The sequence below is a fragment of the Carcharhinus amblyrhynchos genome, chromosome 21 (genome assembly GCF_965287045.1).
Source record: "Carcharhinus amblyrhynchos chromosome 21, sCarAmb.v2.hapA, whole genome shotgun sequence".
NCBI classification, from domain to species: domain Eukaryota; kingdom Metazoa; phylum Chordata; class Chondrichthyes; order Carcharhiniformes; family Carcharhinidae; genus Carcharhinus; species Carcharhinus amblyrhynchos.
Genome location: NC_137344.1, coordinates 24,432,399 through 24,447,331, shown reverse-complemented (window position 1 = coordinate 24,447,331; position 14,933 = coordinate 24,432,399). Strand labels below are relative to the sequence as shown.

The 14,933-nt window shown below is 41.3% G+C and overlaps 1 protein-coding gene across 1 annotated transcript in view; it reads left to right on the top strand.

Annotated features, from left to right (window-relative positions):
- The window catches only part of fasn (fatty acid synthase), a 96,643-nt gene extending 82,426 nt beyond the window's left edge, over positions 1-14,217 (top strand). Inside the window, exons 37-43 of the mRNA XM_080208850.1 lie at positions 878-1,123; positions 3,778-3,966; positions 5,450-5,674; positions 6,623-6,843; positions 8,181-8,279; positions 9,962-10,213; positions 12,040-14,217. Coding sequence (XP_080064976.1) covers positions 878-1,123; positions 3,778-3,966; positions 5,450-5,674; positions 6,623-6,843; positions 8,181-8,279; positions 9,962-10,213; positions 12,040-12,177 — 1,370 coding nt within the window. The 3' untranslated portion in view covers positions 12,178-14,217. The remainder of the gene's footprint in view (positions 1-877; positions 1,124-3,777; positions 3,967-5,449; positions 5,675-6,622; positions 6,844-8,180; positions 8,280-9,961; positions 10,214-12,039) is intronic.
- Positions 14,218-14,933: the final 716 nt, after the last annotated feature.

Here is a 14,933-nt window from a genome sequence, read left to right as displayed (position 1 = left end):
TAAGAAAATAAGGCAGAATAATATGATATAAACTGGGGACATCACATAGTGACTGCTGCAAGATGCATCAGAAGACGCTTCATCATTCAAGCATTCCCTTCTGTGTAAGGCAGTCAACTGTATCTCACCTTTCCTTATATTAGAAGAAAAGGATATTCCCTCAATCCATTACCCATCTTTCAATATGCTAGCCCTCTCTGCCTCTATAGGAACATGCCAGTAATCATCATTTTTGAGTGAATTAATCAGCAGCAAGCATACCCTTTTTCTATAACGAACAGAAAATGCGGGAAATATGCAGCACATGCACCAGCCTTTGTGAATTGAGGAGCTAACTTTTCTGGGATTAGCATTAGAAACAAAAGATGTCAGGAAGGAAGATAAAAATCCAAATGAGTTTTAGCTGTGTAACTAGAAATACTTGAAAGTAGTAAAAATGGATAGTTCCTTTTTAGAAATCATCTCAGTGAGCCAACTGAAAAGTATAAAAGGGTGGCACAGTGGTTAGCACAGCTACCAAACAGTGCCAAGGACCCAGGTTCAATTCCAGCCTCTAGAGACTCGAGAGTTTGCATGTTCTTCCTGTGTCTGCGTGGGTTTCCTCCGGGTGCTCCAATTTCCTCCCACGCTCCGAAGATGTGCAGGTTAGGTTAATTGGCCATGCTAAGTTGCCCCTTGGTGTCAGAGATAAATTAACAGGGTAAATATATGGAGTTACTGTGATGGGGCATGGGTAGGATCGTTGTCGGTGCAGACTCAATGTGCCAAATGCTGCTTTCTGCACTGTAAGGATTCTATGAAAAGGTTGTGAAAGTGTGTAAAGCTGTTTGAGCATTTTCTGTAACTCACAAAGAATACTCTTTGATCCATGTCTTAGGTCTAGCCATACAGTGGGGTGCCATTGGAGATGTGGGTATTATCTTGGAAACCATGGGTGATAACGACACTGTGATTGGTGGAACTTTGCCTCAGAAGATCAGCTCCTGTTTAGAGGTTCTGGACCAGTTCCTGAACCAGTCTCATCCAGTTATGTGCAGCTTCGTCCTTGCACAGAAGACCGTAGTAAAAAAAGCTGATGGCAGTGGCCAGCGGGATCTCATTGAGGCTGTTGCCCACATACTTGGTAAGTATCCTTGATATGAATCATGATGTGGGATATCCTTATCACCCCATATTGTTCAGCCCTGTCAAGTGAACACTGGTGATTTTAGGTTGTGAACAATTCAGGATCTGTTACTATTCATTCAATATTGAGAGAGAATTTTAACACCTTTACAGTTAATATGGTTCTGTTGCTTTGCAAAACTGTGTCTATCCATGCTATACCTCTCGTTCGTTTGTTTACACATTTTGATTTAATTTACAGTCGCAATGTTTCAGAAATACTAAATTTTGAGAATTCATCATATTTTCTTGTATGTGTGTTTTGGACATTTTACAATGAAAACTCTGCTACGGTTACAAACATTGTACTGGCTTCCCATAAAGATTGATCAGGTGTGATCCAACCAGAATCAACTTTTGAATAAGCCTTCTCTCCAATTTATCCAATCCGCTCATCTCAAAAGACATTGGGGGTCAAATTCACCTTTGACCTGGGCACAAGATGGATGGGAACTGACTGCCCTCCATAAACCTTGGTCAGCTTTCCTTTCCATTGACTTTAGGGAAAACATCTCCTGCTAGTTCACTGCTACCCATTTTGTGCCCAGCTGAAGTTGAATTTTACACACTCCATTCTGCCTATGGCTCTTTGCCAGTTTTATTTCTGTATCAGATTTATTCCCATATAAACCATTACTGTATGTCTTGGCAGAGCTGCAAGCTCTTTGGGTTAATCACTGGCAAAACTTTTATCTTTTCTTCACTCAGCATCCAAAGATATTCATATCCAGGATGCTAAGTTAAGGGTACATGGTGTGTGATGTGACTGGTGAGCCTATGCACCATAACTATGTGTTATCTGAGCACTTTGATTTTTAGAAACACACATCAGTCATCATTGGGAATGGAATAAAGGAAAGCTTCTTTGGGGACCAGATGATTACTATTAACGTGTGTCTATATTTACACATCTCCCATCGGGCAATGTTGATTTTTAGCAGGGACCTTGTGTTAATGATTAGGAACCTTGGCTATTGTTCACTCCTTAAAGCAGTGATGATGAAACCAGTTGTAGTGTCCCTGTTCTACACCGTCCTAGCTAAGATCAACTAAAATTCAGGGGAATTGATTCTGGGATCTTGCTGATCTATACTGGTTAGATAAGCCTGTTGTGGCAACAGGAGAATCTGACATAGATATAGAACATAGAACATTACAGCGCAGAACAGGCCCTTCGGCCCACGATGTTGCGCCGACCAGTTACAAAAACAATGACCCACTAGCCTATACCAATCCCTTTTCGTCCATAAACCTATCCAGAGATCTCTTAAACGCCCCCAAACTAGACGCATTTACAACTGCAGCAGGCAGGGCATTCCAATCCCTCACCACCCGCTGGGTAAAGAACCTACCCCTGACATCCGTCCTGTAGCTACCCCCCCTTAATTTAAAGTCATGCCCCCTCGTGCTAGCTTTCTCCATCCGAGGAAAAAGGCTATCACTATCCACCCTATCTAAACCTCTAATCATCTTATATGTTTCAATAAGATCCCCTCTTAGCCGCCTTCTTCCCAACGAAAACAACCCTAGATCCCTCAGTCTCTCCTCATAGGACCTCCCCACCATACCAGGCAACATCCTAGTAAACCTCCTCTGCACCCTCTCCAACGCCTCCACATCCTTCTTGTAATGCGGGGACCAGAACTGCACACAGTACTCCAAGTGCGGCCGCACTAGAGTAGTGTACAGTTGCAACATTACACTGCGACTCCTAAATTCAATCCCCCTACCAATAAACGCCAAGACACCGTACGCCTTCTTGACAACCTTATCTACTTGATTCCCAACTTTCAGGGATCTATGTACACACACACCTAGATCCCTCTGTTCATCCACACTATTCAAAGTCCTCCCGTTAGCCCTATACTCGACACATCTGTTGCTCCTACCAAAGTGAATTACCTCACACTTCTCCGCATTAAATTCCATCCGCCACCTCTCGGCCCAGCTCTGCAACCTATCTAAGTCTCCCTGCAGACTATGACACCCTTCCTCACAATCTACCACACCTCCAACTTTGGTGTCATCAGCAAATTTACTAATCCACCCAACTATACCCTCATCCAGATCATTAATAAAAATTACAAACAACAGTGGCCCCAAAACAGATCCCTGAGGCACACCACTCGTAACTGCACTCCATGATGAATATTTACCATCCACCACCACCCTCTGTCTCCTATCTGATAGCCAATTCCTGATCCAACTTCCTAGATTACCCACAATCCCATACATCTGCATTTTCTGCAGAAGCCTACCATGGTAAATGATATATACAAAATCAAATTTATAATACATTTTATTCATAAGTGTTGTATTATAATAGGTATGTACCACTGTACACAGTCAACATACATCACTGGTGAACTCACCATGCGTGGTATGTGACATGACTGGTGAGCCTATGCACCATAAAGTATGTGTTATCTGAACACTGATTTTTAGAAACACCTATCAGTCATCGGGAATGGAATAAAGAAAAGCTTCCTTGGGGACCAGATGTTTACTGTTAACCTTTCAACATCTCCCATCAGGCCGTGTTGATTTTCTTTTAGCAGGGATTGTGTATTTTCCTGCTTTGTCCTAAGGTTCTGCCCCTTTTCTTCCCATAAGGTGCACGTGACATCAATGCTTTGAATCCAGACACAACACTTGCTGACCTCGGACTGGATTCACTGATGGCAGTGGAAGTACGACAGACACTGGAGAGGGATTACGAAATTGTCATGACGATGAGAGAAATTCGTCAACTCACCATCAATAAATTACGTGAACTTGTGAATAAATCTGGCAATACCGGAGGTAGGTATTGAAAAATCCTATTTTCCGACATTGATTTTGCTGTTCTGGCAAAACTGCAACAATACATTCTTAACAGGATTCCAGCTGGCAGGTGAATCTGAAACCAAGACATAGTTTATGGCTATGTTCTGTTTTACAGATCTCTTTTCCACCTCCCAGTTTCCCAGCGGTCCTCTATTTATGTATGTTCAAAGTCCTGAATTAAGCAATGCCTTTCACCTGTGTTTCCTAACGATTAAAATGCATATCTGCAGTGTAGATATTTCTGTGCCTGAAGTGTAGTGTTACCCAAGCCTTGATTTTTGAATCGGCACAGGAAAGACTCGGTCAGTAACACACTTAGCTGGGAAATGCAAATTCAGACAACGCAGCTACTCTTAAAGTACTACCGCTACTATAAAGGGGGGAGTTGTGCTAGCAAGTTAACTGTTAGCGATGGGATAGCAATGAGTAATATTTAGCCTTGATTGATGAGTTGGAGGTTCTGATTTGGGAATTGCACCAAAGCAGATTGAAATTGAACTGTGCTTCAGTAAAAGCGCGGTTGGTAGCTGAATAGAAGATTGCTGACTGTAATGCATTCTCTCGGCCATTTTACACTTAATTGCAGGCACAATTGTTGGTATTTGCAGCAAAGTACAAAGATAAATAAGCTTTCATTTGTGTAGTGTTTTTCAGGAGCTTGGGGTACCCAAGCAAGCAGAGCACAGGAACAAGAGTAGACCTTCTGCTGCTCTGTTACATCATGGCTTCCTCCATGATACTTGTATGTAACAAAAAAAGACCTGTCAATCTCAGTATTCAAAGATTACAACTGACCTAGCATTCACACCCTTTTGTGGAAGAGAGATCCAGAATTCCAGTATCTTGTGTGTGAAGAATGCATCTGGATTTCACTCCTCACAGGCACGGAGCAAAGACCTGAGTCTTCTCCCTCCTTTTATATATATTTCTCCTGAGCACATCCAGGGCTAGGAGGTAGGAGCTGTCTCAGCATCTAGGTGATAGCATATGAAGCACTGTGGAAAACCTAATGGGTCTTTTTCACCTGGCTCTCGTCACTCCCCTGCGTAGCACACTTCTCGTAAAGGCAAAGAATAATAAATAGATCAATTTGTGCAAAGTGTTTTTTTTCAAATGGTTATTTAGCATGCATCTAATCATCCACAGTATAATAAATATGAAATGATAATTTAACAAAATTAAGGGAATGCGTTCAACATAAATATTTATAATTGGATACTAAAATAACAAATGCTATGACTAATATTTAAATATCATATAAAAGAGCTCTACCCTTCTTTGAGAAGTGTATGCCCATACTTGTTCTATTAAAATATTCTTTGATCATTGTTATTTAAGTACTTCTAACCTACCAGGTTTATCTTTCAGAAAATTGCAGTAACGTTAGGCGTTAAGAAGCAATGCAAATGCTTTCCCCTTGCTCTGGATAATGAAAATGTTCCCATCTCCTTTTTTACAGAATCAAAGCCCACACCCCTGTCACCGATGGACTCACCACTAAAAGATCTGGACCTTAATGTTCTCCTTGTCAATCCAGAGGGGTCCACGATTGCCAAGCTGAATGACGTAGAGAGCAACGAACGACCTCTCTTTTTTGTCCACCCCATTGAGGGGTCAGTTGAGGCCTTCAAGGCACTTGCATCCAAAGTTAGCATTCCCTGCTACGGTCTACAGTGCACTCAAGGTACGGGACTGGGTTTGTCTAAACATGTTCCATCACAGTCATTTAACTGAGTTTAGCTCACTCAAAAAATGTTCAGATTCTAGCTGGAATTACTGCAGCTTTAGCTATGGAAGTTATTTAGTTGTGAAATACTGCAGTATCCACGCTCATTTAAAAAATAAATTAAAGGGCCAACTTTGAAAATAGGGCTAAGGCCAACCCAACACATGGACCTAGATTTTCCACTTCATTAAAATCGGGGCAGGGATTTGTATGTTGGAAACTTCTCTTGGTGAATTTGGCTACAGTGGGTGCTGAAATACTCTGGCAGGTTGATCACAGCATTGCTGTGCCAGCCATTACCATGCAACCAGTCAAGTAAAAGGTATTCGTGTTAACAAGAGTAAATGGCCCTTGTTGTGCTGAACACTGGAGATAAACCGGTGTCCCTCTGCATCCAGGGTTGTAAATAATGTATTTCCCTTCCGTAACTAACCCCTTCACCCCACCACTGAAAAAGATCAGCGGTTTCATGGAACCTGCAGGTTCTCCTCCAAGTCACACAACGTTTTGACTTAAAACTGTATCACCACCGTTCCTTCATTGTCACTGAGTCAAAATCCCGAAACTCTCTCCCCAACAGCACTGTGGGTATATCAATACCACCTGAACTGTAATGGTTCAGGAAGTGAGCTCACCACCATCATTCCAGGGCTTATTGGGAATGGTTATCGAATGCTGGCTTTACTGGTGATGCCTTCATTCAGGAATGAATTGAAAAAAAAAGTTGCTGTTCAAAGGGGTCAACAAGAAATCTGGTGTCTCTGTCAAATTCCCCTGGCCTGTGTTGCTCCACAGAGAGACCATAGTGCATTGCGTCGTGCACTTTGAGAATGTACACGTGAAACAGACTGGGTTTGAGTCATGGAGCTTTTACATTGCACTAACTTTGCCTATTTTTTCACACAGCTGCCCCACTGGATAGCATTCCAAACTTGGCTTCCTATTACCTTGGCTGTATTAAACAGGTTCAACCCGAGGGGCCCTACAGGATTGCTGGTTACTCTTTCGGAGCATGTGTAGCATTTGAAATTTGTACCCAGCTGCAAGCCCAGGCTAATATGCCTCGCCCTGTCGACTGCCTGATCTTACTCGATGGCTCCCACTCGTATGTGGCTTCATACACCCAGGTATTATGCTGCCTACAATGCATCTTTTTTATATTGGCACATAGTTTTCTGTTAAAGAGAATACAGTTCACTTGGCTGGTGAAACTATTTTTTTCCCTTTTCCCCTTTCATTTGTCACTTACTATAGGTAGGTCTGCTCTTACTAAAGAGCTTGCTCATCCATCAGTTTTCAGTTGTAATGAAGGTTTAAATGCCTTCCCTTTAGGCGTTGATTGACTTGGTGAGCATTTGTTGTGCTTTCCTTTTTAAACTGCAGTGTATTTCTGTTCCTTTTCCCTGTTGCCTGCCGATAGATACCCTGTCTGACTTCCTTGCCCACTGACTTTTTGTATGTAAATTTTTTTTCCCTGGTCATTTAGACTTTGAAGCTAAGGGACTACACCATCACTGTGTATAATAGTAGTTGAACTGATTGTTAAGTCTGACTGCTAAATTTTGGTCAGTTGTGATCATTATGGAGAAAATGCCGAGTATGGGAAGGCTAGTGGTATTATTGCTAGACAATTAATCCAGATACTCGATTAAATGTTCTGGAGACCCGAGCTCAAATCCCATCATCGCAGTGGTGGAATTTGAATTCAATAAAAAAAATCTAGAATTAATAATTTACTGATGACGGTTGTTGAGTGTTGGAAAAATCCAACTGGTTCACTGATGTCTTTTTGGGGAAAGAAATCTGCTGTCCTTATCTGGTCTGGCCTACATGTGACTCCAGAGCCACAGCAATGTGTTGACTCAACTGTCCTCTGAACTGACCGAGCAAGCCGCTTAGTTCAAGGGCAATTAAGGGTAGGCAGCAAATGCTTGTCCAGCTAGCGACACACATGTCCCACGAATGAGTTTTTAAAAAAAAGGACTAAAAGGACCTGCATGGCCAAGGTGAAAAATTGCTTAGTTAATCGGTGTTCTTTATCGTTGACCCCACTGTGAAGTAAATTAAACTTTATTTTATTCTTTGGGATTTGGGTGTTGCTGGCAAAACCAGCATTTCTTGACTATCCCTAACTGGTCTTGAACTAGGACATTTCAGAGGACATTTGCTGTGGCTCTAGAGTTGCATGTAGATCAGACCAGGTAAGTCTGGCAGATTCCCTTCCCTAAAGGGAATTGGTGAACCAAATGTTTTGTTTTGAACAAAAATCGATGATCATTTTCATGGTCACCATCACTGAGACTAGCTTTTGATTCCAGATTTTATTAATTGAACTTGAATTCCACCAGAGTGTTTGCCTGGGCTTCTAGATCCAGTGATGTTGCCACTATGCTGTCATCTCCCACTGGATTTCTCATTTTGCTGAAACCAGCATTGATCTTCTTTTCTGTCCCTTGATTTCTAGAGTTACAAGGCAAAGCTGACGACTGGAAATGATGCTGAAGCTGAAACCAAAGCAATGTGCGCATTTGTTGGACAGTTTGCTAACACGGAACATAACAAGGTAGGGGCTGGGCACATTTCAGTTGTGGAAGAGGGCAAGAGAATCATTGGAAAAATGAGGCGGATGAATCACAAGGGGTCAGAGAGACTCAGTCTGTGAGAAACATACTGAAATGTCACATCTATCCCAACACCAACAATTTATCTTGATGGCAATGTAGATTTCCACTGGTATCCCCAGGCAGTTGAGTGAATGGTGATGTCCCTGTCTCAAATCCTCTGTGGCACAGTGGTTAGCACTGCTGCCTCACAGCACCAGAGACCTGGGTTCAATTCTGGTAGTAGTCAATTCTGGTCCCAGGTGACTTTGTGGAGTTTGCATGTTCACCCCATCTCAGCTTGGGTTTCCTCCCACAGTCCAAAGATATGCGGGTTAGGTTGACTGGCCATGCTAAATTGCCCGTTAGTGTCTGTGAGATTATCTGGGTAAATATGGGGATAGAGCCAGGGTGGGATAGTTGTCAGTGCAGGCTCCTCCTGTACTATAGGAATTCTATGATTCTATGAATCTTGAATAAATTTGCCCTTACAACTCAAAGTAGCATGTACTTCACTCAGTAGCTTGGTTACGGCTAGCTGGCTTTTTGTTGGTAATTTAAGACGTAACAGGTTAAATTTATATGCAGTGAGTTCCATTTGTTGCTGCCGCGATGAACTCTGCTTTTCGTATTAACAATGCTTGGGGGCAGGAGGTACATTTTTGTGGGTGACTCCTCAGGTGGGAGAAAAGTCTGGGAAAATAGCATATAAACTGCTTTTCCAATGTTTCCGTGGTTCCTCAGCTAAAGTTGCAATGTGTGAGCAGGAAAAACCCTTTGGGAATGTATCCCGTTAGTTTGATAGATAAAGCGATAGCTTTAAAGGCTTAACAGATTTCTGTTTTGTCAGAAGGAGCAGAGGCTCAACAGTGCAATTGGAAGAAATGTTCAGCATTGTTAAAATAAGATAGTTACAAACTGAGTGAAGGCGAAATATGAAAAATTTCCTTCAGTAAAATGAAAGGCAGTTGCATTAAACACATCAGTAAATTGGTCTCTGTGATTTTTGAGTAGAAAATCTTATATAGAGTCTATCAGCTGCAAAAGAACCACAATTCTAAATAAATCTTCCCTTTTCTAAACATCTCCTAACATGTTTGCGATTAGGAAATAAAGTTTTTTTGTAGATGACTTTGTTTCTTTAATTTCTTTGTTTGCAGAATAATGTGAATAAACAGGATGTGGAGATGTCGGCATTGGATTGGGGTGGGCACAGTGAAAAGTCTTACAACACCAGGTTAAAGTCCAACAGGTTTCTTTGTAATCACAAGCTTTCGGAGTGCTGCTCCTTCGTCAGGTAAGTGGAAGTTAGTTCACAAATGCATCATAGGCAAAAACACAAATTAATGATGATCTGTAACTATCATGTGATTGTGTCTTTGCTCATATGTGCCTTGTTTGTGAATTAACCTCCAGTCACCTGATGAAGGAACGGCGCTCCGAAAGCTCATAATTCCAAATAAACCTATTGGGATTTAACCTGGTGTTGTGAGACTTCTTACCGTGAATAAACAGATCAGTTGTAATCTTGTTAAATTTATTTTAAAATATTTTGACAGGATTCCTTCCAAAAGCAGGATTTCTGAATAACAGTCTGATGCTCTTAGTGTAAAATTGACCACTTCTGATCTGTTTCTTTCTGCAGCTGTTTGAGAAGTTGCTACCACTGGAGAACTTGCAAGCCAGGGTCAATGCAGTCATTGATATGATCACCACAAACCATAAAAGCATCAACCGGAACACCCTCCGTTTTGCTGCTACCGCTTTCTACTATAAACTTAAAGCAGCAGATGAGTACATCCCTGCTTCGAAATTTGGTGGAAACATCACATTGCTGCGTGCGAAGACCACCCATGAACTTCAAGAGGGTATGGGTGGAGATTACCAACTCTCTGAGGTGAGCTGTTGTTTTTGGATACTTGCATTTTGTTCCTCATTCTGGCTGAATTGCTCTCTTTATTGGTTTGTAAAAGCCTGCTTAGGTTCCTGGTTTAGAATCCTGGAGCTCCCTTTCCTTGATAGCACTGTGCGTGTACCTACAGACTTCCAACGGTTCAAAAAGGCAGCTCGCTATAACCTTCTTGAGGGCTGTTGGGGCTGGGTCAAAAATAATGGCTTTGCCAGCAGCATCCTGATTTCAGATGCAATTCTTCTGGTGGTACAAGCGAGGAATACAAAATCTAGCTCCCTTACACGTTAGCTTGGTTATTCTTCCTGAGTGCCTCTATTTTCCACTGAATGTACACATACACACTGTTATCATGTGTGGAATGCTTGTCGTTTCCTTTCCCATGCCGCTTTCTGATTATTTTTTAAATTTACTCACATGATTTGGCAAGGCCAGTAGTTATGGCCCAACCTTAACTGCCCTTGAGAAGGTGGTTTTTGATTTGTCTGCTTGATCTGCTGCAGTCTGCATGGCAAAGGTACTTCACAGTACTGTTGAGAGAGTTCCAGGATTTTAAACCAGGAAGAATGAAGGAATGCTGCTTTATTTTCATGGCAAGTATTCTGGTTGTGGTGTCCCCACGCACCTAAGGTCTGTTGTCCTTCTAGGCAGGAGATGTCACGGGTTTGGAAGGTGCTGTCAAAGGAGGCTTGATGAGTTGCTACAGTCTGTTGTAAAGATGGTATACACTGCTGCCACAGTGTGTCGGGAATGAATGTATAAGGCGATGGATGAGGTGCCAATCAAGAGGACGCTTTTAGGCTGCCCTTCCCTACACCAGCTAGTCAGGGGGTGCTCTCACACTACCACACTAAATTGCAGATTGGTATCTCAAATCCACTAAAAGCCAAAATTATTTTGTTACCTTTTCTCCTCACTTCAGGAGAAAGAACAGCAAAGTTGTCTAACGCATTACCTTGTTCCTGTACATAAGCCTTTTAAGAATGTGTTATTCCAAATATCCTTTGTTTCGGAAAGTCTAAATGCTCATGTCAGTTACCATCATCTTATTCTGAATTTGTAAGTCCTTTGCAATAAAATCTCTTTATAAATGATCCTCAAAACCTACATTGCAGAGTGATTTTTCTGTAATATTGAGCTGATGACTGTGTGTAAAGTATACTTTGTTAATGTCAATTAAAACTGCTCCTGCCTTGTGAGTAAAGGTATGGGTCATTATCAGGTCAATGTACTCTGTTGTCAGTGAAGTGCTTGGTGCAGAGCTGTGGATGCATGAAAAATGGACCTTTTTAGTTAAATTATTGACAGGAACCCAAGCCAAGCAAGATGAAAAATCTAATGTTAACCTAAAGCTCAGGTTATATGAATGCAAATGGTTTTTGACCAAGTCTCAGTCCTCGGCTTCATTTCATAATGAGATTTCTTCAGCTTCACTAAAACAACCAGCAGTATAGGAAGAGTGCAACTCTTTTTAGTTGTCTTTGTGTTAGCCATGGCTCAGTTGGTAGCACTTTTGTCTTGGAGTCAGAAGATTGTGGTTTTAGGTCCCACTCCAGGACTTGAGCACAAAGATCGAGCTGGCACTCCAGTTCAGTACTAAAAAAGCTTCGGGACATCCAAACATGTGAAAGATGCTATATAAATATTAATCTTTTTCTTTTCAGTTACGTACTCCAATTCAGTGAGGGTAACTTGTATCTAACCTGCCCATTGGGAAACCGGCGGGTTAAGGTTACAATAACCCCCTAGTGTATATTTCTGTGGAAAGCGTGATGAATTTCATTATTATTTGCATTTCATTCTTTCACCTTCAGGTTTGTGACGGCACGGTCTTAATTCATGTGATTGAAGGAGATCACTGGACATTCTTAAAGGGAGCTTCAGTGGATTCTGTCGTCAGCATCATCCACAACACTTTGGCAGAGCCAAGAGTTGCTGCTCGGGAAGGCTGAATCAGAGGATTTCTTCGTTGTCCAATCGGCCATGGTTCCTGGCGCGTGCAATAGATTGTACAGCTGTCAAGTTTTCTCGCACAACAATGTTGCAAAAACTGTAATTTTTTTTGTGTTGCTTAATTGTAGTTCAAGGCAGTAAATATAGTGCTTAATGGAGAAACTGATACTTAGTCGGACCAAAATGGACAAACACAAAAAACTGACTGATCTATTTCTGAGACATTCATTGTCAATGAGGAAATAGAAATTGATGATGCTGCAGTTTTTAATTTGTCCAGTTGAATTGCTTGTAAAACAACAATGTATGTGGAACCTACCAATAGCATGACCCATTCCTCTGTACTTTTTTCACGAAAGTCATGTTTATAATTTTTGTCCCAAACTGTAAACTATTTGTGTTTTTGTGCGTTGAATGAAATAAAGGTCAGTTCTGTTATTTTTTTTTAGTATGAAGTCTGGTATTGCGAAAAAAGGTTTTTTGAAAAAAACAACTGTTACACATGGAATGGTCAAATGTGTAAGTGCCTGGCCCCAAGTCAGAAGATGCTGAATTTGAGTCCCAGCAATCCGGGAATCTTGCACCAGTTTGATTCGCCTCTCCGGATCGAATGAAGCCGCTGGTTGGAACAATGGTCAGAGATGAGCCTGCCCATTGAATGAGAAGCTGACATCTTTATCCTTTGGGCTCTCCCAATGGCAGTCCCTGCCAGCAAGTGGCAGTTGCAACAAATCCCACCATTTAGACTCTGAAGGCCCAAATATTTTACTAAAGCAACAGGTGACATCTGGCAAAACTACTACCTGCACAAGAGAATCCCTGGCTGATTTACATGGAGGGGGGTAACAGAACTTTTTTCCCCTTGTTTATGCCTGTCAATTATTTTTTTGCCCCTCCTATTCCCAACATAGGCAGCACAGTGGTTAGCACTGCTGTCTCGTAACACCAGGGACCCGGGTTTGATTCCAGCCTTGGGTGAATGTCTGTCTGTGTGGAGTTGGCATGTTCTCCCCATGTCTATGTGGGTTTCCTCCCAGGTGCTTCAGTTTCCTCCCACTTTCTAAAGATGTGTATGTTAGGTGGTTTGGCCATGCTAAATTGCCCCTTTAGTGTCCCAAAATGTGTAGGTTAGGGGCCAAATGGCCTCTTCTGAACAGTAAGGATTCTATGAACACCTGGTTAGATAATTAACAGACATTTCTGGTGCACTCGCTGGATAATTCGCAAATTCCACAGAATCCCTCTTCAGCAAAACTGAATCATACAAGGGGATTTCTAATGTAATACAAGGGACCTAATGATGTGAGCATTTTATGTGGTCAATGAACAATTCTGCATTTTGTAAACACAGGGATAATTCGGTAAAGCACGTGTGTGTGTGTGTGTGTGTGTGTGTGTGTGTGTGTGTTGCATGTGTCACTATCCTGTCACACTCATTAAACTGATGAACTGTTCAACCTGAAATTATTGAACAAAGAGGTACTACTTTTTTCGACACAATACGCCAAATAATTCTACATGGGGAGGGAGGGATTTTCATATTCATGTAAATGGGCCGATGCTGCTGTTTGAAGTGTAATGAGCAAACAAACATCATTGAATTTATTTCATGTATTTTGTGACTTAACGTATTCTTTTTGATTTTGTAAAACAGCCACTCTGGGCCATATTCACGACTCTCAGTTTATGTTTTAATAAAACACTATTTGATTTAAAATTCATTTTAAAGAACAGAAGGATGATTAAAGATGACTTTTTAGAAGTAATTTCAATTAATTATATATTTGAAAGGATTACATAGCTTGTCAATTTTTCGACAATGCAGAAATTGTGCCATTAAATCTGCTATTTCTCACGAGGATGTAATTAAATCTGACTAACTATAAAACTTATCTGTCCCTCTGTTTCAGCTATCCTGACTACTGTAGATTATGATCATACAAGACAAATTGTAGTTCTAACATGTATTATTCTATCCAAGGCGTTGCAATTTGTAGCATCAAACATCAAATAAAACGTAAAAATCACTTTCAATTTAAGTTGTGGTTATCTCTGATTCTGATTTGTAATCGTTTTATCCAGCATTTCAAAGTTGCTTTCTTTGATAAGGTTCAACATTCAGGACTGTTTTCTGAACTGCACCTGTATGGGTTGCAATGTCCTCAATACGTTGTAGTCTAACCCTGAGCGTTTATTGCAACACAGTCAAACAAGATCTAGTGAAATTCCTCCGAGATTTGACTGAGAGTAGATTATAGTGGAGCCTTTCAACCATTTCATCCTTGTATTAGCCACTGCACCTTTTATCACAGCCAGAGTTTGTCAAAGTTACATTCAGTGATATTGAGAAATGCAGCAGATGAAAATGTCTGATGAGGTTGTCACAGAAATTTACAAACATGATTAAGACTGAAACCAGGCATCATGGCAATGAGGGGAAGAAATCATTATTCCATTCAATTATAATTCCAGGGGAAGCAGTGGCCTGGTGGCATTGTCAATGGACTAGTAGTCTAGAGACCGGGGGCACTCACCTGATGAAGGGGCAACACTCCAAAAGCTCGTGCTACCAAATAAACCTATTGGACTTTAACCTGGTGTTGTGACACCACTTACTATAGCTACCCCAGTCCCACACCGGCAATTCTACATCATTTATAATGGATTCCAGCATTTTCTCTTCCACTGATGTAACAGATCTGTAGTACTCTGTTTCCCCTCTCTCTCCCTTCTTAAATAGTGCTACCTCCATAGC